This window comes from Drosophila pseudoobscura, chromosome 2, assembly GCF_009870125.1.
Source record: "Drosophila pseudoobscura strain MV-25-SWS-2005 chromosome 2, UCI_Dpse_MV25, whole genome shotgun sequence".
Classification (NCBI taxonomy): domain Eukaryota; kingdom Metazoa; phylum Arthropoda; class Insecta; order Diptera; family Drosophilidae; genus Drosophila; species Drosophila pseudoobscura.
In genome coordinates this window covers 19195552-19216953 of record NC_046679.1, presented here as the reverse complement: position 1 = coordinate 19216953, position 21402 = coordinate 19195552, and the positions used below count along the sequence as shown (strand labels likewise).

Genomic DNA, 21402 nt, shown 5'->3' with positions numbered 1-21402 from the left:
TTTGGCAGCCCATTGACATTGGTTACACATTGGCGGACACATTGTCGCATAGACACAGGCAAGTGGCTCTCAAACTGCCAGCAGACGAAGGCGATGGGCAGAATCAGCATTAAAAATGCAAAGGTCCCAAGTGGGGTCCACGGTCCACCTGCGAAAAGGGCTCTCGCCTCTGGAGGCGCACTCGCATCTCATTGGTCTCATCCATGCACATTCAGGGCGAGTCGAGTCCTGTATCCTGTGGCCGCCATGGAAATTACACCACATACCCCAGTGCAATGTCAGCTAGTGAGAGCTAACAGGAGTGCGGATACCAAATTTGGTTACTCTTGGTTGGTTATAATCTCTGAGATTTGTGAATGTCTCCAGATTTTCGTCCTTTGCGGGGTCGGAAGGGGGTGTGGCGAAATTTTGAAACAAACCCGTCTCGGTCCGATATATTAGGAGTGTGGATCTTGGATAAACCTGTTTGCAGCGATATGCTCTAGTTTTAATGTTTAATGTTTAATGTTTAGAGTTCAACTATGGACAGTTAAACTGTGTAAAAATAGGAATGTACAAATCATTAAATCATCTGCTACTGGAAAGTACGGTAACACAATACAAGGCCGAGAAAAGTTAACTTAAATTATTCATTAAAGAAGATTTTACTTTGGAAGCGCAAGTATCAAATGAAAAAAGATGGACAAATTTATGATAATTGCTGAGGGGCTGCGAGCCGGGCTGCCACAGTACTCCCCATAGAAAAGTTACAAATCTTCAGTTTTGTCTTTTCTTCTCATATGTCCGTAATGGGACATTTGATAGCTGATCGTCAGAAGAGCTGGTCTCGGAATTCGCCATAAATGCTGGCTTGAGCCTGTCTCTTTTCCATTAACGCGGATAGTGAACACCCGGTCTGATGACTTGGATATAATCGGGTATGGTCCTGTGTACGGCGGCTCCAAGGGTTTTTTTACAGCATCACTCCGGACAAAGACATGAGAACAATTGTGAATATCCTTAAGCAGGAAGAGTTTGCGCTTGATGTGATGCGCAGCTGGATTTGGCTTCACCACCTGTATTCTTCTACTGAACTGGCCTGCAAAGTCGAGTGGTTCCGACGGCACATCCACTTCGTAAAATTATTCGTTGGGAATACGTAACGTACACCCATATATCATCTCTGCTGCTAATGCCTTAATGTCCTCCATGTAGAAATGTATCCGATAGAGGAGCCGCTTAGAGAGTATTGCACAAAGCAGAATATACAACATTTAATGATCACCACACGTGTGCCACGGGGTAACGGGCAAGTGGGGAGAATGCACAGAATCGTAGTTCCTATGTTGTCAAAGTTAAGTGGAGATAGTCCAGGTTCTTGGTATAAGCATTTAGCCAAAGTACAGCAGTTAATAGGTATCGACATACGTTGTCCAGGTATTTCGAACGTATTTCAAATCGGGAGATTTTAGGGGAAAGATGCTTTGGTTAAAACCTTTCCATTTACAACTTTTTCCAACTCTCTGCCATGCAAAAGCTCCCTTCCACAAAACACAGCTAAACTTATTAACGTTAATCTAAAAAGTAGAGATAAACAAAACACAATATCGGCGAAAAAATACACAAAAATGTTTACACAAAAAGCACATAGTATGTTGGTGACTAGCTCCTTTAATCCTTTTAGCAATCACATCCTTTGTTATTCGTATTTGGTTTCTAGCTTCATGTATTCGAACCGTTTTCGTAGGGATACTAAAACACATTCCGCCCCCAAAATAGCTAACGGTAGCATAGGGCTCCGCTTTACTTACACAACGATGCGGATTCTTTAATAGTTGAATATATAGTCGTTGATTTATTACCTTTAACTTAATAATAAATAAGTTTGATTGCATTAATTCTTAGCACGTAACATTTGCATTCTTAATAATTATTTTTTTGTTTTAAAAGACTTATAAGTCCAAATACATTATCTTTGTAGCAGAAAATGCTCCACAGAGGCTCAAGAAGCTTGCAGTATAAATAACAGCTGTTGTAGTACCCGATAATTTAATAATTGTACCCATACACATAGATAATATAAATTGGGCCAAGAATACCATGCTACTTATAATGGCAACATCAGTGCCCAATCCTCTGACTCCTGATCCATGTTTTGCTTGTCCATTTTCATCTAACTCAAACTGAAAACAATAATAATTTTTCTTATGCAGATTATAACTTACTTTTGGCACACTCACCGTGGACAAATAGTGGTAGTGTGCTACAAGTAAATATGGCATCGTGAAGAGAGTAGAATACATAACACCCGCCGTCCAGCTAAACAGTATGACACTTATTTTTGCTCGAGTCAAGGCCATTAAGGCCATTCCAGTGCAATAAAAAAAAAGACCTCCAACGTATACAAGCTTGGCCCTTAAAAAGTTTAGGAATATATGATTATTTTGACCAAATTTGTTTCAATAACTTCGCATTACCGAAAACGTTGAATAAGCTTGTCTATAACAAGCGAATAGCAAGCACATGACAGTGAATACATTGCCATTCCCCAACACCCGAAGCGAATGCCCTCTTCGTAACGGATCTGAGGGTTTGAGCCTTCTGTTGCCTTTGGGTCACCATTGAATATAGCTTCGCCCACAAAATCAGTAAAATAAAGTGAGTAGCAAACGTGCGCCATCCAACAAAAAAGATTCGTGAGGCATACCATTCGCAAGGAGTGTGGCATGTATATAATGGATAGTAAATAGTGTGATAATGACTCTATTTGTACGGAGCTCTGTGTCTGTTGTAAATTTTCCACTTCAATTGTTTGTGTTAAGGGTTCTGGAAGTTCTGTGAATGAAGTTTCATCAACATCATTCAAGGTTGAGGTGGGATCTGATGTCGTTCCAGTTATAAGCTTAAAATAAAAAAATTCCAGCAGAAATCAATAAAACTAATATGAATTTATATCATCGGATGGCCGAAGAAAAACTGGTTGTGCACGTGATCACCAAGGATCGAAGAGGACAAAATATTCAAAAGTAATTTGATCAGTTTTAAATACATCTTCTTGAAAGCTGCACCAAAGAGACGCAAAGTGCTGACTTTAGGCAAAGATCTTTCGTCGTGTAGATAGATGATGCGGTGAGTGGATGAATTGGATGACTATCTGCTTAGAAGACATCCATCTACTGCGGGAGATTAGGTAAGCTATTGGTATTAGGTAAAATAGCTATTGATGAGTGTTCGGTCAAACTCTTTTCACAAAACAAACTACTCGAATGACCATCGTAAAATAGATAGCCCACGCTCACTTTATATCATTGTAACAAATTCACCACAGTAGATCTCTGTAATAAATAGTAATTGCCTAATGCTCAAACGCATCCATTGACTTTTCTTGCACGGCTAACGCATATAAAAACTAACATTGTACAAATTCAAATAAATACAAATTTTTTACCTGTTCCTTATTTTCAGCGTTCTTGCATGATACGTCAATGTCAATAGCACCGTAAGTTGAAAGAGGCACTTCTAACTGTGCTTGTTCCTTTCGACTGTCATTATTTTCTGAGCCCGATAGTGCCCAAAGAGGAATTTCGGTAAAGCTGGTAATTGTTAATGTAACACAAGCCACAAATATAACCGTTATAATTGAGAAAACAGCCTTGACATGTCCTCCCAATCGACGACCTGCATCAGTCACATAAGTATTAAATATTCTTCGCTTCAGTAATTAGCTTACCAATTTCTGTGTCATCCCAGTTAAGGCCGCCCATTGAATAGCCAAAAAATCCTCCCAGTCCTGCCATTATAGTGAAAGTAGAGAGACCCTTGGCATGATCTTCGGGAACACATACATCCAGAAGGTACGCTCTTGAAGGACTTTGACAAGCATCTGCGTCAAAGTCAAGAAGAACAGTCCCCAAAACAGTAAAAAAAATTCCCCAAGGATGGGAATTCTTTGAAGAGCTATGCGTATTGTGAGTGGTATTTTGCGTCATGTTGCTTACTGAAAATACATTAGGCGGGTACTGATGTTCGTCGCCAAACCAATAACCCAAACTTTCACCATTTGGTACCAAAAGAAGTCCTTTGAATAAAAAAAATGTTTATTAGATGAATTATAGGTAAACAAATTTTCTGATATGCATATGTATACATTTTATAACGAATGGGCAAATCCAGTAGGATAAGTATTGGGATATCATCCCGTATGGAATAGGAAAAGTAAGTCTAAAACTCGAACTGAGCTTGGGTATAGAGATATAAATATTATTTATTTTTTATTGATGAAGCTATCAATCATCAAATTTCTTTCTTTTTCTCAAAATTAATATTACTGACTCAACTTTCGGTAATTAGTAAAAATATTTGTAAGTTGAATTCATGCTTATTAAGTTTAGTTCTAATTCTAGCTAAAAAAATGTTCTTAATTAAATTTGGCTAGTGGAATAAAATATGCAGATTTTTTCATTGGATCAAGTTCATTTTTGTATTTTAACTATAACCTTAATAGTTTTTTTTATTATCATGCACAAAAACAAACAATGCACCGTGAACATGCGATATATGTAAAAGACAGTAGTTAACACTATCCCACCTGGCATTTGATTCTGTGAACCATGCTCTGCTTATTCACAATTCTCTTTATTAGGGTTCCCAACGAATCTTCTAGTTCGGATTTTGTCCTATCTCTCTAACCGTACTCAACGTGTTTTGTTTTCTAATGTGTTGTCAAATATTGTTATTCCTCCTTTATATTATGTACCATTATTAACAGTACAATAAGTGCACGCATCTGTTAAATCTAATACAAAATCATATTTTCACCGTTTTTCGTGTGAGGTTGCTCCGAAAAGCAGAATTCGCTTTTAGACTTAGGTAATAAATAATTCAAAGAATATATACAAAATATTTCTGGGGAAAATTTTGGTGATATATTTTTGTAAAGTCCACACAAAGTTTAAAAACGGCCCAAAAGCTATGTACTAATGAATCCATATGCTCAAGTACCTTCAATATTAGAATAATTTTAGGCATTTTTATTGGTAGGTGAATAGAATTTACATACGAATAGCAAGGTTCAGAAGGAACAATAAATAAAATAAATGCAAATAAAACTACACTATGCTACAACATTTTAGTGAATAGGCGGTGAATTTTTTCAACGATTTGCAAAGGAGAAAAACTCGGCACCACACCAAGGTCGGCTCACGAAGAGTACTCCCGTCAGGCGTGGGACTTTTTTGTGGGTGCAAAACTTAGGAGGAGCTGGGTGGGCTGCCGATCGTGGTTAGGGCACTATGGGCAAAACGGAAACCGAACCACGATGGCTAAGAAAAACGAAGTTTTCCCTACAGGCCACTTGAACATACCGTTTTTCTGATTTTTCCACGGAGACACGAGTGTTGTGATCTTCTGGCAGAGATGTGGGACGCACGGTTGGTGGCGAGGCGTGGCAGATATGCACATTATGCCAGGGTAGTTGTCTCGCCAGTTTTCTCAATCACCGTTTTTTTTTTTGTAATAGATCGGCGCCGATACAGAGGATAACCGTCGTTTCCGCCGTTAATTTTCGTGGATATCATTTAACACTTACTGTCGACCATGCAAGATGATTGCAGTTGGTGGCGCCACACGGTCCATGAATCATATTTTTAACTACGACATCATGTAGGTCTGGATCGGCGTCGTGATCGGGAATTTCAGCAATTAGTTGGTCTGGGTGAATTCTTTCCAAATAAGAATGGGTGCAGGCCTCGTTTTTTCCATACGATTGAATATGCATCCAGCATCGAAAATCTCCAAAGACGCGTTCTTTGTAGTTCATCAGGGACCTATTTTTATACACGATACTCAAAATGAGTATAAGGGTATATTTGATTTGTGGTGAAAGTGGATGTGTGTAACGTCCAGAAGGAAGTGTTTCTGACCACATAAAGTATATATATTCATGATCAGCATCAATAGCCAGTCGATTGAGCCCTGTCTGTCTGTCCGTCTGCCGGTGCCTATGACCGCCTAGTGCTCAGAGACTAAAAGAGCTAGAGCAATGACATTCTGTGATATGTCACTGTTACAAGTGTATTGTAACAAGTGTGAACCTAGATAACTTCAATTTGGAGCGTCTGCTCCGCAGTGTTACTTTATTCAGAATGAATCTTAGAATTTCATGTTGGGTTCAGCTAGCCCGAAAAATGCAATGATTATATCTATATCTTATATTTATATACATTGGAATGCTCATTTGACCACTTGGAATATATTGCCGACACTGCAGGCCAGTCGACATATGTATAAGGGACTGATCGTATTACGGCTCTTGAGTGTGGTTGAGCGTGATACTCTACATTAACTTTAGGCATATGTTGCTTTGTTTATACAACCATAAATATACATAAGTGCAGAAATACGATCAGCTACTTATGCGGACTGGCCGCAGCGTAGGATCGCTAACGTAAACAGTTTTCAAGTATGTGCCGTCTGTACATATATATATCTATACCATAGCCATATACGTACGTACATACTGTAACTCTCTCTCTGCCTCTCTTAGCGGCAGAGCTCCCTTAGAATATTCTATGTAATAAGCCTCAGATTAAAACTGAAAAAAGGAGAGCGATCACTCTCAAATAAACCTCAAAGCTAACAAGACGTCTTCTTTTTAAAACATAATATAACATGGCGACCGTGACAAGTGTCACGAACATGTTAAATATAAATAGAACATGTAAATAAATGCATTTTGGAGTGAAAATAAAAAGATTCAAAGACAACAGCAGCAACAATAACGACAAAGATAGCAGCAGCAGCAGCAAAGCGACAATATAGGCAGCAACGAAGCCGAAAGTTGGAAAGCGTGGAAATACGTACTGACGATACAGAAGAAACAAATAGTAACTAAACCGGAACCAAGATGCCCAGCGGACTGACCTGGACCACTGGAGTCGACGCACTGTAAATACACATGTTGCAAGAAGACCAGCACCGGCGCCCCAACAGCCTGTGAGAAGACTAGCTCCGGCACCGTTGAACGTGCCAAGTTAGACCAACGGGATCTTCAGGGACCAACAGCGCTCCGAGCCTGCAAATTAAATAAAACGAGGGGGAACGTAGTAAGTTGCTGCGGAGACCGCAACTCTACATTTATACCCGATACTTAGTCAGTATGGCTCCCCTCCGGCAAACGCCGCTGCAACAGATTTTCGTCCTTTGTGGTGTCGGAAAGGGGTAGCGTGAAATTTTGTGATATACATTTTATAGTGAGATCTAACAGAAGTGCGGATACCAAATTTGGTTGCTCCGGTTGCTCCGGTTGCTCTGGACCTTGATCCGATATCACAGGAGTGTGGACACCAAATTTGGTGACTCTAGCTCTTATAGGTTCTGAGATCCTTGAACTCACTTTTTTCAATTGGCAAAACCGACCATGAAACCTGTGTGTTAGAGAAAGACAGAGCGAGAAAGAATTAAATTGTTTTCTTGATTCTGGCTATAATTTACAGTCTAGAACATATAGTCATCTTCTACGATTCTGCGTTTTCAGTTTCAGTTGAAATTGTGGATGCCACTGATTTTCGCACTTTGTGGAGGCGGAAGTGTTCGGCGCAAAGTTTTGAAATATTCTTGTAACAGTGACATATCACAGAAGTCTATAAAAAGTAGTTGCTATAGCTCTTATAGTCCTTAAGCACTAGGCGCTGATAAGGACGGACAGACAGACAGACAGGACTCAATCGATTCGGCTATTGATGCTGATTAAGATATATATACTTTATGGGGTCGGAAACGATTCCTTCTGGACGTTACACACATCCATTTTCACCACAAATCTAATATACCCCAATACTCATTTTGAGTATCGGGTATAAAAAAAAGAACCAATAAATGTGACAGAACCTTTTGTAATACTGAGCGATAATAGCGTTGCTCTTAATAGAGTATGGCCTGGGAAGCCATTGATCGAATAGGAATAAACTAATATATAATGAAAAGAAAAAAATTGTAAGTAATTTTTTGTTTGTTTTTTAAATAAATACGTTTAATACAATATATATATATTCTTAAAAGTCTATCCCAAAAGAGGATAATATATCAGAAGTCGGAAAGATGTTGGACCACGGGTCTAAAGTACCAATGTCGAAACTGCCTCAGTCGACTTTAAAGTAATAACAGTTATGCTTATAATAATTGTTGTTCTGTTACTAGCAAATACACTAACTAAGCTATATAAGTTGCACAATAAGTGCATAAAGAAAAAAATAGCAGTTAATTTAGATATGGTTTAAAATGATAAGCAAAATAAATGAAATTTATAATAACATACCAAATTTTAGAGTATTGCAAAAACATCGCGAATTCATCAAAATAGTTAAATTTGAGAATGAATATATAGAAACTTTCCAAAAAACTTTGTGGGGGCGGAAGTGGTCGGGGCAAAGTTTTGAAATATTCTTGTAGCAGTGACATATCACGATAGTCTGGATCCGAAACATCGTTGCTTTAGCTCTTATGGTCTTTGAGCACTAGGCGCTGAAGGAGACGGACAGACGGACAGACAGACATGGCTCAATCGACTTTGCTATTGATGCTGATCAAGAATATATATACTTTATGGGGTCGGAAACGATTCCTTCTGGACGTTACAAATCCTCTACAACAATAGGGAATTCATAAGTATATATAGTCATAAGTCTAAATAGTTCAAGTTTTATCCATGCCCACATTATTAAATAATTTAAAGTCGTGTACATTTAATTTTCTACTGGTCTTGATATGGTTCCCAGTGCCGTTCTTAAACTTTGTGCTGGTGAATTTCCCACCGTCTGGCAAGAATCTTACATAATTTCCATCCATAAAAAGGGGTCTAGGTCAGATGTTTCAAACTATTTCTGCCATTCCTCAACTCTTCGAAAAAATTATTTCATTCCCAACACTTTTGTAGTTCCCTGTTTTCGGAATCCCAGAACGGATTTGTAAAACTTCACTCCGTTTTGTCTAACCTTTACCTAGATTCCACCACAGTTTTCCAAAATATCAAGATATTCGATGTGTATTTTATGATATGCTCATAAGAATAAACAATGTTACGGGGAGTCGCTTCAAGAGTTAGTGACAGACATAATGCGACATTTACGCTTGGCTTACAATGATGCTCCAACCGACTTTCTGGAGAGACGCAAAATCAATGGTTTTATAGACGGTATCAGAAAAAACGTCTGAGGAAGGGCCTGTGAGACTTCACTATTGCTATGCCATTCCTCACCAAAAGTGCATTTTGTACAAGCTGAGGTGAATTATGGTAACCGACCGATTACAACCCAATTACAAGGAGTATTCAATGGACTGCTTCATTGGCAACTAAACGGTTCATATGGCGAGACAATGTCACAATAGACAAAACAAATAGAGCGGAAACCATCACATGAATTAGGGCAAATCAAAAAATTTGGGACCAGAGACCCCCGAGACAGAATTCTCAAACTAGAACGACTTGGTACAGAGGGGCAAGGGCTGACTCATACTAGGAACTGTCTCATTTCCCAGTTGGAGCGAAACTCGAAAAACCTCACGGATGGAACCGAGCTGTTAATAACTTTGTTACTAACTATAATCAAGAAAGGTATAGTTATAGGAAATGTGGAGCCTAGAGGCTTTCAGAGCAGCTTAAATCCGAGCTGCTGTCAGAACGATCCTCGTCGAGCAACCTGGAGAACCTGCTGGAGGCCATACAGGCCAATGTCACTATATCCGAAACTAATGCAGAGCAGTCCACGGTGCTGGAGGTGCTTAAGGCGGAAAAGCGCAAAACGAATCACTGTTTTGAGCTGTTATTATACTAGAAATATTTAGTATTGGCTCGGGATTTTTTGGAACAACACGTAAAATAACCAAGAAATAATGTCTATCTGTATAGTAAAAATACGATCGAATGGATTTTAACCTATAAATACTGCATGCACCATAAAATATGTACTTATTATTATTACCAAAAACTACTCCGATTGATAGCAGTAATATAAATGGCCGCCGTCGTCCCATATTTAACTTGCATCGGTCAGATAATGATCCCAATATTGGGCATAAAAAGAATCCGACTAGAGGAGATAATGCCCAAACCAATGTCATATGCTGATGCTCAACTCCGATTTTAAGTAGAGTCGGAGACACAAATGCTGTTTCTGCCGCGTACGAAAACTCAATGCCCATTACTGCAGCAGATACACGTATCAATTCAGAACGCGATTTACATCTGTAAAAAAAAGAATTCATGATATATTAGTTGTAGTACATATACAAAAATACTCGTAACAAAAATCTGATTATACAAATAATTTTGATCATATATAGGCCATTAGTTGGAAAGAGGATAAATTTGAAATGTGCTGCTTGAGAATAACATCGCAGGGGAGGGAGAGTGTACTCTCTTATATTATAGCTCAAAATCTTTTAAAGTTATGTTATATACTACCAAAGCTTTGTAGAAAATGTTAAGAAAATAATTAAATAATTTTTAAAACATGGTGAGACTGATAAATTACGAATAACATTTTTGGAATCGGCAGAAACAAAAATTATTTTTTCCCACTTTCAAATATGGAAAATGCTTAAAGGATTCCTGTTACGTCAGCATCAGAAAAGCGTTCACTTAGCAAACTAAAGTTAATTAAGAACCACTTAAATATACTCTTAACAGACTTAGTTTGTTGTCGAACGAGTACGAGAACATAATCGCTTAATATGGAAAAAATATATGATTGAACTTTCGTACCATTTAATCATTATAAATTATTCATTTTGAAATTGGATTTTTCATTTTTCTTTTGTTTTACGTTTGGGGACTTACACAAGGGTGTACAATTTTCTCGACTCGGCTCTGACTGTAGACTTCAGTTATTCACGCCAAAATGAAATACATTTATAGATATATATGCTTTATTCTAGTATACAGTTGAGTGGCAACTGAATAGCTTAAATAATTCATTGTTAATATAGAAGAAGCAAGAAAGTTTGTGGTTTCCAGGATACGTTTGTAAAGGCTATTTATTAATTTTTTCAAAAACATTACAAAAAATGCCTATTTATTCTAGCTCAACTGAATAGGTTCAGGAACTTAAAAATTCAAAAAGCACATCTTTGGATGTTTTTAACGTACAAAAATAGCCACGAAGTATGAGTTAGTATTTGGTAGTCCCACCTTGCTTTGATATTACTTCATATATTCGATCTGTTAAGGACTTATAAATCGGTAAGTTGGTTAGAAAGATAAAGCGTTTTGACTTTTGAAATTGTTAGACCTTTTCAGTTGAGCGGCACTGTATATGTACAATTCTCTTGTCTCTGTGTTTGTGGTTCGTATTTATTCCTCAAAACATATATGTAATAATAATCATTTATACAAATGAAGGGTTAACACAAAAGGTATAATAGACATAAAAAACTTTAATTATGTACTTTAATTTAATTACCTGAATATGTGTGAGTAATCCTTATTAGCACTTGTGTTTCCTTTGAGCTGACCCAAAATAGTTTGTTTAGCCCTTTGTACTATATTAGTCGATTCTTCATCATCAAAGCCATGGTATAATTCTTTAATATTGTCCCTTAATTGATGAAAGCGTCCTGTGATGCCTTGATACTGGTGCAATTTTTCCATGTTGTTGAGAAGTTTATTTTACTTCAATAATTTGACTTCTGGCCCACAATCTTTTATGGTTTCACAAATTTGTTAACAAAAATAATACACGCCAATGAAGCCAACACAGTTTCCAGCTCAACTGAAAGTGCACTTGGTTGCAAACAATTTAAAGGCACTGAGGCATTTTCGTATGCGAATATGACCTTTCCAACGCATTTTAGCGAGCATGCGTTAACGTTGTCAAATTTCTAGCTGTTCCAGTATACTTACTAACCGTATATACATAAAATAGAATAATACATATACGTATATACAAACATTTTTATATATGAGAAACAACTACAACAGAAACAACAGTCTTGGAAAAAAGCGTTCCAAACTTTTTGTACGCCTGTGTTTGTATCGTCAAAGAAAGCAGAAAATAAAGGTTTGTTTAGAGGGTCGAAGCTTTAGATACCCTTCTTTTGTTCACTCCCTTAGGTAAGTTATTACCATTTGACCAGAGGATTCAATCCTACATACGGAAAAATCTCGACTCCATAAACTACCATAAATATATATGTACTCGTATGTATATATGTATATGCTGTCGACATGGGTCTCTGCATGATGTAACAGATATTAGGCCGCAGGCAGACAGCAGCCAAATTTGGAGCAGAAAACTTTTCTAAAAACTCAAAAATAACAAAACAAACCCCTCCACCGGTTCATTTATGCGCTTTTCTAGTGAAGCTGTGTCTCAGCAACTTGTTTGATCCACACGATTCCAACAAAGGGTTTGAAAATTCAAAAAACAAAAATATAGGTATGGAAAATTTAGTTTATTTATTTTAATATTCCTAGTGCTACAACATTGAAATTTATTATTAACTTATTATTACAAAATTGAGTACTTTTTATATCTTACTTTAAATATATTGGCTAGAAGTTGTTTGGAACACAATCATAAGAATCACAATCACAAATCATAAGAAAATAAAGTCTCTCTGTTAAAGTAGAAACTACTCTCTGTCTCAGTTCTCAATACGGAGTAAGAATTGTAAAAACGTAACAATATATTAGAATTGTGCTTCAAAATGAAGTAGAGGTGTAGTAAAGTGACTCCCTAATTTTATAATCAAAATCTTTAAGTTTTCCCCAACATATTATCCAATTCTGAAGCCGACCAATGATGACCAAGTGGGAGTTGCCTTTATAGGCTATTCACAATGACGACCATCCATCATCCATTTCGGGGAAGGCCCGTAAGGTTTTGCCGTTCCGAAAATTTCCCAGTTAGTCCACCATCCATTTTGGATGTTCCTAAACCACACGTTTCTATGCGATAGTTACCCGATGGTTTTCAAAAATTCTGAATAATTGTCATTCACAACGAAAAAATGGTATTCACTGCGAAAACGTAAACAATTATTGTGGCAAAATTAACAAAAAACAACAACAATCATGCCCAATGGCTCAAATGCATTCAAGGCTGTCGATGAGATTGAATGCGGCATAGCCGAGTCTGCCAGGCTGAAGTTGCAAGTGTGTGGCGAATAAATGACAGATGACTGACAACATAGAACAAATATTTCTATGCTCTTTAAATGCTTTATGTTATGCATAATTTATTCTTTAATAATGACATTTTCGGACATTATCGAGTTGGATCTGGACGGATCATCTAGGAGATGTCCACGCTATGTCCCAAAAATATCGCAAACTTTATAACAGCATCTGGATGGATGTCAACTGTTGATATGAAATCTCACTGCAGGGAGGGAATGATCCCAAGCGCGGTATCACAACAGGCCGAAACCAGCCTAAGTGTGCCGGGCTCCGAGCGAGCTTGGCAGCCGCCTCTACCTAACCTAACCTAACCTACACTATAAAATCCTTAACAATTGACGTCTTTTTATATCCGATAGGCAAATGAGTATAGGGGTATATTAGATTTGTGGAGAAAGTGGATGTGTGTTACGTCCAGAAGGAACCGTTTCCGACTCCATAAAGTATACATATTCTTGATGAGCATAAATAGCCGAGTCGATTGAGCCCTGTCTGTCTCTCCGTCCCTATGAGCGCCTAGTGCTCAGAGACTATAAGAGCTAGAGCAACGAAACTTTGTATCCAGACTTCTTTGATATGTCACTGTTACAAGTATATTTTAAAATCGACTCAATCGACTCGGCTATTGATGCTGATCAACAATATATATACTTTATAGGGTCGGAAACGATTCCTTCTGGACGATAGACATCCAATGTTTGTTATTATAAAAAAAATTAATAATTAAAAAATAAAATAATAATTCGAAAAATAAGAGTAATACGAATACAATACACAACGGAAATTTGGAGAAAACTTCCGTTTGGCTACTATACTTGCTGTGATATAATAATTAATTAATAATAATAATAATTATAATGATAACATTTGATGACACTTAAGGAGATAGACATAGGGAGGAAATGGCATTCAGCTTTTAGCAATCAGATCAGCCGACAATGTACGCACCTGCACAATAAAAGCTGATTCTGCTTGAAAAAGGCTCTCAGATCAGCTCAACTTTCAGCTCTGCTTCCAGCTACAGTGTGCGCGAGCCCTTAAGCTTGAGAGTGCGGAAGAAAGTTATTTTAAAGTAATATCTGATTCTATTTTCTGAGCAGATTGATTATTTGTTGTTAGTGAACATAAAATGCCCATACCAAAGCGACAGACTCCAATTTGGGGCTCACTCTCAGCCGAACATCAACACCAAGCTATCTATCTCCACTGAAAAACACTCCACTAAACCCACTTACCCATTATTCAAATCCCCCACCATAAATAAATAATATTTACACCATAAACGAATTTATTAAGCAAGCTAAACTGTATAATAATCAACAAAATTAAATACCCATAGACAAAATCAAATAAATAAACATCGTTCCAGTCGAAGGCCAAAGCAAGCAGTGCCCGGTAAAATAGATATTAGGATTAACATTGAATTTTAAGACTAATCTATTCAAATACAACATAAAATAAATAAAACTAAAAACAAAAAAATGTTTAATTAATTGGAGGACATGGTAGTGTTTTTAAAAGCCTTTAATTCTTTCATGAACTGAACTAGAGACTGGGAGTGCACTCCACATTCAAGAAGGCTCACACATTGGGTCATAGTGTCTGGACATATCCCAACATTTAACAATGTAGACAATCCATCAACAATTGTACGTATTCTATTTGACTTAACCGTTTCTAAATTTGTAACTGTAATATTATTTGATAAGTCAGTAAATGGTAAGACAGACATCTTTTAAGCCGTGATTTTTTCTGACAATTAAAATTCCATCTGAATTTTCCAGAAATATTGTAAGGTACTCCAAGCTGCGTCTAAATATCTAAATATTCCATTGTCTCATTACATTATTCAGCACAAAATATACTTACTACAATATACTTACTTAAAATTGTTTTTTGATCGCTGCGAACTTTGCGTGTCTAAATCCGTTTGGAATTTTAATTGTATTTAATTTTTGTGTTTGTAGGGAAAAAATCAAAATACAAAACGATAGGACTGGTAACCATCGATTGTTTCGGTTTACCATTGATAGTATCGAGTGGGAAAATTTATTGTAGACATTGACACTGGGCACTGGGCCGGTAAGTACCCACCCGAAAACACAGATGTTGGTCAGTGAGCTTAACAGAATGGACGGAAGGATATCCACTCCAATCAGGACATCTATTTGTGAACTCTCATAGAAGATCGGATCCGCCCATGCGAGGTTCGACAGGTCTCGCAACGAATTTTGCGGATTCGGCTAGGATGGAAGGTTACCCGCCAGTTCAGGCAGAACGTAAGCCGTGGCGTTTACGTGCAAGTCCGGCCTCGTCGGGGAATGGATGACAAAATGACAGAGCTTCATGGATTGAGCGGATACTGTCTGATTGAGGCCCGAGATTGATTATATTGAAGAGACGTTCCGTAATAAACGTTGCTTCGGAACCCGGGTCGATTAGAGCGCGGGCGCGGAAGTTTGTCCCCAAGTGGCAAATATTGATAATGGCCGTGCCCAGGAGTACAGCCCTCTTGCCGGAGGCGAAATAGTTCTGAACACAAGACTGAACTTCGGTAGGTGTCGAAAGTGGTACGGAAATGGACACGGATTGGCTGGAAACTGGAGTGCAACGGTGCAGCAGCGTATGATGCCGGTCTCTCCCTGAGTCCGAAATCGTTATTTGCCTGACGCAGACTGATTCAGTTATTGGAACGTTAGCAAAAAATATTTTTTTGCTTATAACAGCACATAACGGAACAGATAAACAGCAAAGACAGCTGTTTCCCGCCACAATTCAATGCAACAAATTAATTTTTTCACCAATTGCAATTTAATTTTCAAGACTTTCAGCTCGTCAGACTTGTTAAATACACAGGTGTTTTGCTTTAAAACAAGAACTTAAAAAAAATTAAGTCATTTTCATCACGATCTATTATTACGAATCAACCAAGTAGACTGGTTTTGTTTGTCATCATCGATGAGAAAATAAAAAATGTCTTAACAACATTATTTTTTAAACTGGAGCACCTTAAAACAATAACGAATCGCTTTGGCTGAAAACGTAAAACGCAAAAGTGAGTGAAAACGTAGCGTGACTGATTAATATATGTGATAGCCGTCGTCAATTAGTTCGAAGAATACCACTAATGCAACGAATTTATTGTATCTCAAAACTGTTCCAAATCCGACGTTCACCTATCGACTCGAACTTTTCAGCGATGCCTTAACAAAGGAATATATTTACATATCCAGCTGAGTTATTTCTTTTTTAAGTATAAATATTATCAATGGCAGACGATTTGCAAAACTATAAATTGCAGCTGCAGCAGGTATACTATTTTGTAATATATGTACACGTTTCAGTATTAAAATATGCACTTCATCTCTTGGGTTCTTAGTTCAGCAAAAACAAACCTCAATACACATGCATGTACATATTTATGTACTATGTACATCTGTCACCTAAATAGCAGAATGCCAAACACTCGTCAATGATATCGCACACGAGTGAAAAACGAGACAGCCCGCCAAAGCTTTAGCGATCGGATTCATACATGGAAATACATATATATGTGGTTTAGTTTGGTTTGGTGCGTGGCTTTGCTGGGAAACATCATTTCAATTTTCTTTTTCCGTGATAACATCGGCAATTTGCATCCGTCCAACCAAGTTACATGCATATGTATGTAGGTACATATGTATGTATGTATGTACATATTTATGTATGTACATATGTATGTATGTACGGTGGATAATATAAAACCCAGAGGGAAAAAGGCGCACTCTGAAATTAATGTAGTTGTGCCTTCTCTAGTCTCGCAAATTTTATTATATTCGTTTAATTTTTTTTTTTTGGTTGTCAGTAAATTAAACGATGGACTTGCAAAATATTTGCAGCAGTAAAAATACTGTTGAGATACCATCTAAAGTGCATCAACTTTTTACCATTGATATATTGGCTAAAAGTGTCAGTGCTGCAGTTGGGGGTTCCAGATACCAGTTTTGCGCAGGAACCCAATTCGTTCGCACGATTATGTTCGCACCACAATCATTGACCATAGTTTTATCCTCGTAGTCTAAGACTGGACTGGGTGAACGTTAATCTTCTTACTTAATCTTTGTCACTTCCTTGCTATCTATGTAATTTAATATAGTTGGGTTGATGAGATTTATTTTGCAGCTCTGCAATTATTATTCTGTTTTCGGCTAGTATTGTCTCATATAAGTGTTCGGTTTCTATTTCGTCTATCTTGTGGATTGTGTTTAGTAAGTAATTTCGATGCGTCTTTCTTGCATCTTCGTATTAATTTTAATCTGTCTGTTTTCTGTCTCTTTTAATTATCCCGAGGTCTGCTACTAATATTTCTTCGGAGCATAGTGGTGTGAGCTTATTCCAAACTCTTTCGCCAACTTGATAGCTCTCGTGTTTTTTGTTTTTGCTGGCCCGTTAGGAGTAGAGTGTATTATCTCAATAGAGTTTTTTTCGTTACTGAGCATATTGTCTTATTAAACTGTGTTGTCGCCATTAGTATAAGGTCTAAAGTGTATATGAATTGTTTGTCTATCTTTAGACATTTGCATTTACGATACAGATGTCGAAGTTGTTTATTAGTATGGACTTAATTGTTTCGGAATTCAACGATTTCTCGTTATAACAACAGATTGTTTTTATCTCAAGGAAAAAATTAGCCAACTATCTATTATTATTATCTATCTATTAGCTCGGTAAGTGGCCCTATCTAGTTTTTTGGAAAGTGCATCGTCAATTTCTGTGACCTCTTCCTAGGCAACCATATTTTGCGTATTTTGAGAGCTACCGCTGAATTTATTCGACCTGTAATTTTTTTGATATTTGGTCGGTTGTCTAAAGCGGGAGGAAGAGCTAATCTCCAAGGGCTCGGGCGTGGAGATAGCTTGAGTGTTAGACGCCTGAATGTGAAAAATCTGTTTATTACTAAACGATCTTGAGGCAAATGCCTTATGGCTGCCACCCTGAGTTTTAGAATATGGTTCAAACACTTCAAACAAAATGAGCGGTATGGAGCCATTGACTACCATTGAATGCGCGGATGTATTTAACCATATCTAGGGGCTCGTCGCTCTTGATGTCCGTATTAATGGAAGCTGGTTGGTACTCTTTAACACTTGGTCAATTAATTATTCACTTCAAAGCAGATTTAGCCTTTCGTCGAATTTTAATTTCTGTTGTGTTAGGGCCTCTTCTATTGAAGCGTCGTTCCTAAGGGCGTTTAGTTGACCCTCGAATTCTCGAATTAACTAGCGCTGCAACAGCTGCCTCCATGCTCTGGATCTGATTCCTATTTTCTCAGGCTAGGGATTGCGCAACTGCAAGTATCAATTGTTTTAGTATAACATACATATGTCTCTAAACACCAACACTTTATCCTTTTAGTTTTAAATTAACATCTCACTTACATATTTTTTCTCCGTATCACATAGGTGATACGGTCGCTGTCGGGGATTTTCTGCTTCCACCGCTGTTGTCTCCGCAGTTTTTTTTTTTTTTTTTTGCTTTCAGCTATAATTTTCTGTGGCAGTTTGACATAAATTAAATTTTATGTAAGTTTATACTGATAAATATAATATTTATTTTATTTTTGCTTGGGTTTCGTAGGTAGAAGCGGCGCTGCAAACAGATCCGAATAATGAAGAACTTTTGAAACTGAAAAGCGATCTAGAGGAGGTCATTACATTAACACGTGATTTGATCAAAACACATTTAGAAGAGCAGCAAAAGTCCTCCTATGTAGAGCCTTCATCATCTAAAACAGCGAGCTCAAACTATTTCGATGAAATTGAAGCTGCTCTTTTGGAGGCTGAAAAATTAGTCTCCGCTGCTAAAGTATGGAAGATTGGTGACAAATGCCAAGCTAAATGGAAGGAAGATCGACAATACTACGATGCAACTATAGAAGGTATAACTAAAGAAGGCGAAGCAAGTGTGATATTTGATGCCTATCAGAATCGTTGCACAACTACTGTGAACGAATTGCGTGAACGTACTACCCGCAATGAAGTATTCCCATCAAACAAGTATGAAAGGCGGTTATTATAATTACTATTATTATTTAATAAGAATTTATTTTTCAGACGTCACAGGCCAAATCAAAAAGAATATTTAAAAAAACGAAAACAAAAGAAACAACAGCGCTTTAAAGACTTGGAAGAAGAGCGTGAGTCTGATAAAAATAAATGGATTCACTTTACCACTAAAAATCAAAAAAAGCCAGGAATGAAAGTTAAGAGCATATTTGCATCACCTGATAATGTAAGTGGTAGAGTTGGAATAGGTACATGTGGAACGGCAGGAAAAGGAATGACTGATTTTACTGTTGGAGAAAAATACCGTAAGGGTCTTTGAGTAGTACAAAATTTGAGATAAATTAGAGTAAATACCGTATATTGATTATAATACATTTTCATTTCGGAAACTACTCAATATATGTTTTAAGACCATCTTTCTTGTGTTTAAAATTGGACAAATATTGTTTTGCTTTCCAATATTATAAGTATAAGCTGTTTAAATTAAAATTAAATTAAGTTATAAATTTAAACCATAGTCGCACATGCAAGCGAAATCATTTTAAATTAAAATTGGATGCATTTTATTCACGAACTTAATTTTAAATAAAAAGACTACAACTTTAACACCCGGCGACAAAAAAGCCGGCATTTTTAGGAAATAGCACATATAATAAGTTCGGCCGAACTATCACTATCGCTCTCTTTCTCTTCTAGATCGCTTCGTTATTCTTATTTTGGTTTTTCTTTTTAATTTTTTCTATATAATCACAATGTGATCAAAAATTCCGGCTGGGCTAAGCGCAACAAATAAAAAACAATATTTAGACAAAAGCTAGACGACAATGAAAAAGGTCTTAAAATTGTATTATAATACATACATACATATTTGGACGTTGATATGCAATGACTGCACCATCAATTGACATATGCGGCACCAGTAGTAGACTAATCCCAGGCAGAAACTAAGCCCTCCTCGCGCTTAAACGACCGAATGGCGATACCGCACGTCGCGCGACTCGTTAACCGAGCCGATCGTGAACATGCAGGAAACAGAGAGGTTAGACTAATATTCGAGGATAATTATAACTAAACTTACTAAAAGAACCAGGCGTGCATTCGAAATACAAAAACAATTACAAATTAGTGGTGGATTTAATTTGGTAGAGTGATTTATAATCCGTTTTATAATATATATAATAATAAGCCTCGGAAAAAAAAAGTTTTTCTGGACTGATTCTCTACTGTACCTAGTACTGACAATACACAAGAGCCGTATTCAAAAATCGGCCGAACTACCGAGATATATAGTCTCCTGAAATGTCATACTGTTACTGTTATACTGTACACCGAGCTTAACGTCATCCGCATACACTCGAGAGTACGTTAATACTAGATTGCTGCCCATTTGCACTCCAGAACTAACCTTTATTGGTGAGGAGAGGGAGTTTTTGAAGAGGTATCATTGAGACCTGAAGCAAAGGTAGCTAGAAATCCATTCCTTATAAATTTATTACTTCCAGATCTGGGAAAGCAAGAAGAATCAATGGACAGAGTAGGTAGTAGTAGGACAGGTAGTAAATAGGTTAAACAAGGGTCCACACAGAGCCTCGGCGCAGAACCTGAGTACCCCGGAACCCCGTCTGGACCCGGTGAAAACACCGGCTTAACTAGTCGAAGATCATGAAGTAAAGAATATTAATTTAACAAGGGACTGAAAATGCCGTTCGACCTCGGTAAACCGTATGGGTACGGATGACCAAAGTAGCTTTCCTCAGAATAGGTGGTTTGGAAAAATTTGGCAAAAAGGTCGGCAATTGCCTGATCATTATTTGCCGACGTATTACAAAATGATAGCGAGGATGGGTGTGCGGACGTTCTACGCTTACTGTTTACGAGCAGTAAAACTGTTTAGGGTACTGAGAAAAACATATCCTGCATCGAGATAGTTCTTATAGCATTGAGCGTTAGGAACGGAGAAATTTGACCGAGCTATTAAATAGAGAGAGAGAGAGCAGCAGTAGAAATTTGTATATTAAGTCTTTAGTTTAAGTTAGACTGGATAACTCTTTGGTGATTTGGTTTTCTAGATGTAATCGCCCAAGAAAAACACGCAAAATCAACAAATGTGTCAACTACACTATACAATTGTTTGTGCCTTTCTTAACATCAGTGCACAAGTACAGAGCGGACAGCCAAGATCGCTTCCTTACAGTATATCCAGAC

At 37.4% G+C, this 21402-nt stretch overlaps 2 protein-coding genes and 1 long non-coding RNA gene across 5 annotated transcripts; 1 reads left to right on the top strand and 2 right to left on the bottom strand.

Moving 5' to 3' along the window:
• Window positions 1-1806: 1806 nt before the first annotated feature.
• Window positions 1807-11766, bottom strand: lovit (loss of visual transmission). Of its 2 annotated transcripts, XM_002137589.4 has the most exons (7): window positions 11436-11766; window positions 9957-10219; window positions 3710-4057; window positions 3428-3657; window positions 2457-2881; window positions 2220-2394; window positions 1807-2162 (listed from the first exon to the last, which is right to left on the bottom strand). In XM_002137589.4, the coding sequence occupies exons 1-7, from the start codon at window positions 11621-11623 to the stop codon at window positions 1932-1934; spliced, it is 1860 nt and encodes a 619-aa protein (XP_002137625.4). In that variant the 5' UTR covers window positions 11624-11766; the 3' UTR covers window positions 1807-1931. The 2 variants fall into 2 exon arrangements, with proteins under 2 accessions (XP_002137625.4, XP_015037637.2); XM_015182151.2 differs by lacking the exons at window positions 9957-10219; window positions 11436-11766 and adding an exon at window positions 5343-5508.
• A 2775-nt stretch (window positions 11767-14541) lies between these two features.
• LOC26532192 (uncharacterized) lies at window positions 14542-15191 on the bottom strand. Its single transcript, XR_001451792.2, has 2 exons — window positions 15037-15191; window positions 14542-14973 (listed from the first exon to the last, which is right to left on the bottom strand). It is a non-coding gene; the product is annotated as an uncharacterized lncRNA (long non-coding RNA).
• Window positions 15192-16074: 883 nt separating this feature from the next.
• Spf30 (Splicing factor 30) lies at window positions 16075-19803 on the top strand. Of its 2 annotated transcripts, none has more exons than XM_015182149.2 (4): window positions 16075-16208; window positions 16264-16463; window positions 18770-19188; window positions 19246-19803. In XM_015182149.2, the coding sequence occupies exons 2-4, from the start codon at window positions 16422-16424 to the stop codon at window positions 19514-19516; spliced, it is 732 nt and encodes a 243-aa protein (XP_015037635.2). In that variant the 5' UTR covers window positions 16075-16208; window positions 16264-16421; the 3' UTR covers window positions 19517-19803. The 2 variants fall into 2 exon arrangements, with proteins under 2 accessions (XP_015037635.2, XP_033240257.1); XM_033384366.1 differs by having other exon boundaries at window positions 16191-16208; window positions 16351-16463.
• Window positions 19804-21402: the final 1599 nt, after the last annotated feature.

What these genes read in the sequence shown, in the direction of transcription:
- lovit (XM_002137589.4), bottom strand. Translation starts at nt 11,623, where the DNA reads ATGGAAAAATTGCACCAGTATCAAGGCATCACAGGACGCTTTCATCAA. An exon ending in GATTACTCACACATATTCAG is followed by an intron (nt 10,220 to 11,435) that starts GTAATTAAATTA and finishes TTTTTTTTACAG; the next exon opens with ATGTAAATCGCGTTCTGAAT. An exon ending in ACTACCACTATTTGTCCACG is followed by an intron (nt 2,163 to 2,219) that starts GTGAGTGTGCCA and finishes TATTGTTTTCAG; the next exon opens with TTTGAGTTAGATGAAAATGG.
- Spf30 (XM_015182149.2), top strand. Translation starts at nt 16,422, where the DNA reads ATGGCAGACGATTTGCAAAACTATAAATTGCAGCTGCAGCAG. An exon ending in ATAAATTGCAGCTGCAGCAG is followed by an intron (nt 16,464 to 18,769) that starts GTATACTATTTT and finishes TGGGTTTCGTAG; the next exon opens with GTAGAAGCGGCGCTGCAAAC. An exon ending in GAAGTATTCCCATCAAACAA is followed by an intron (nt 19,189 to 19,245) that starts GTATGAAAGGCG and finishes TTTATTTTTCAG; the next exon opens with ACGTCACAGGCCAAATCAAA.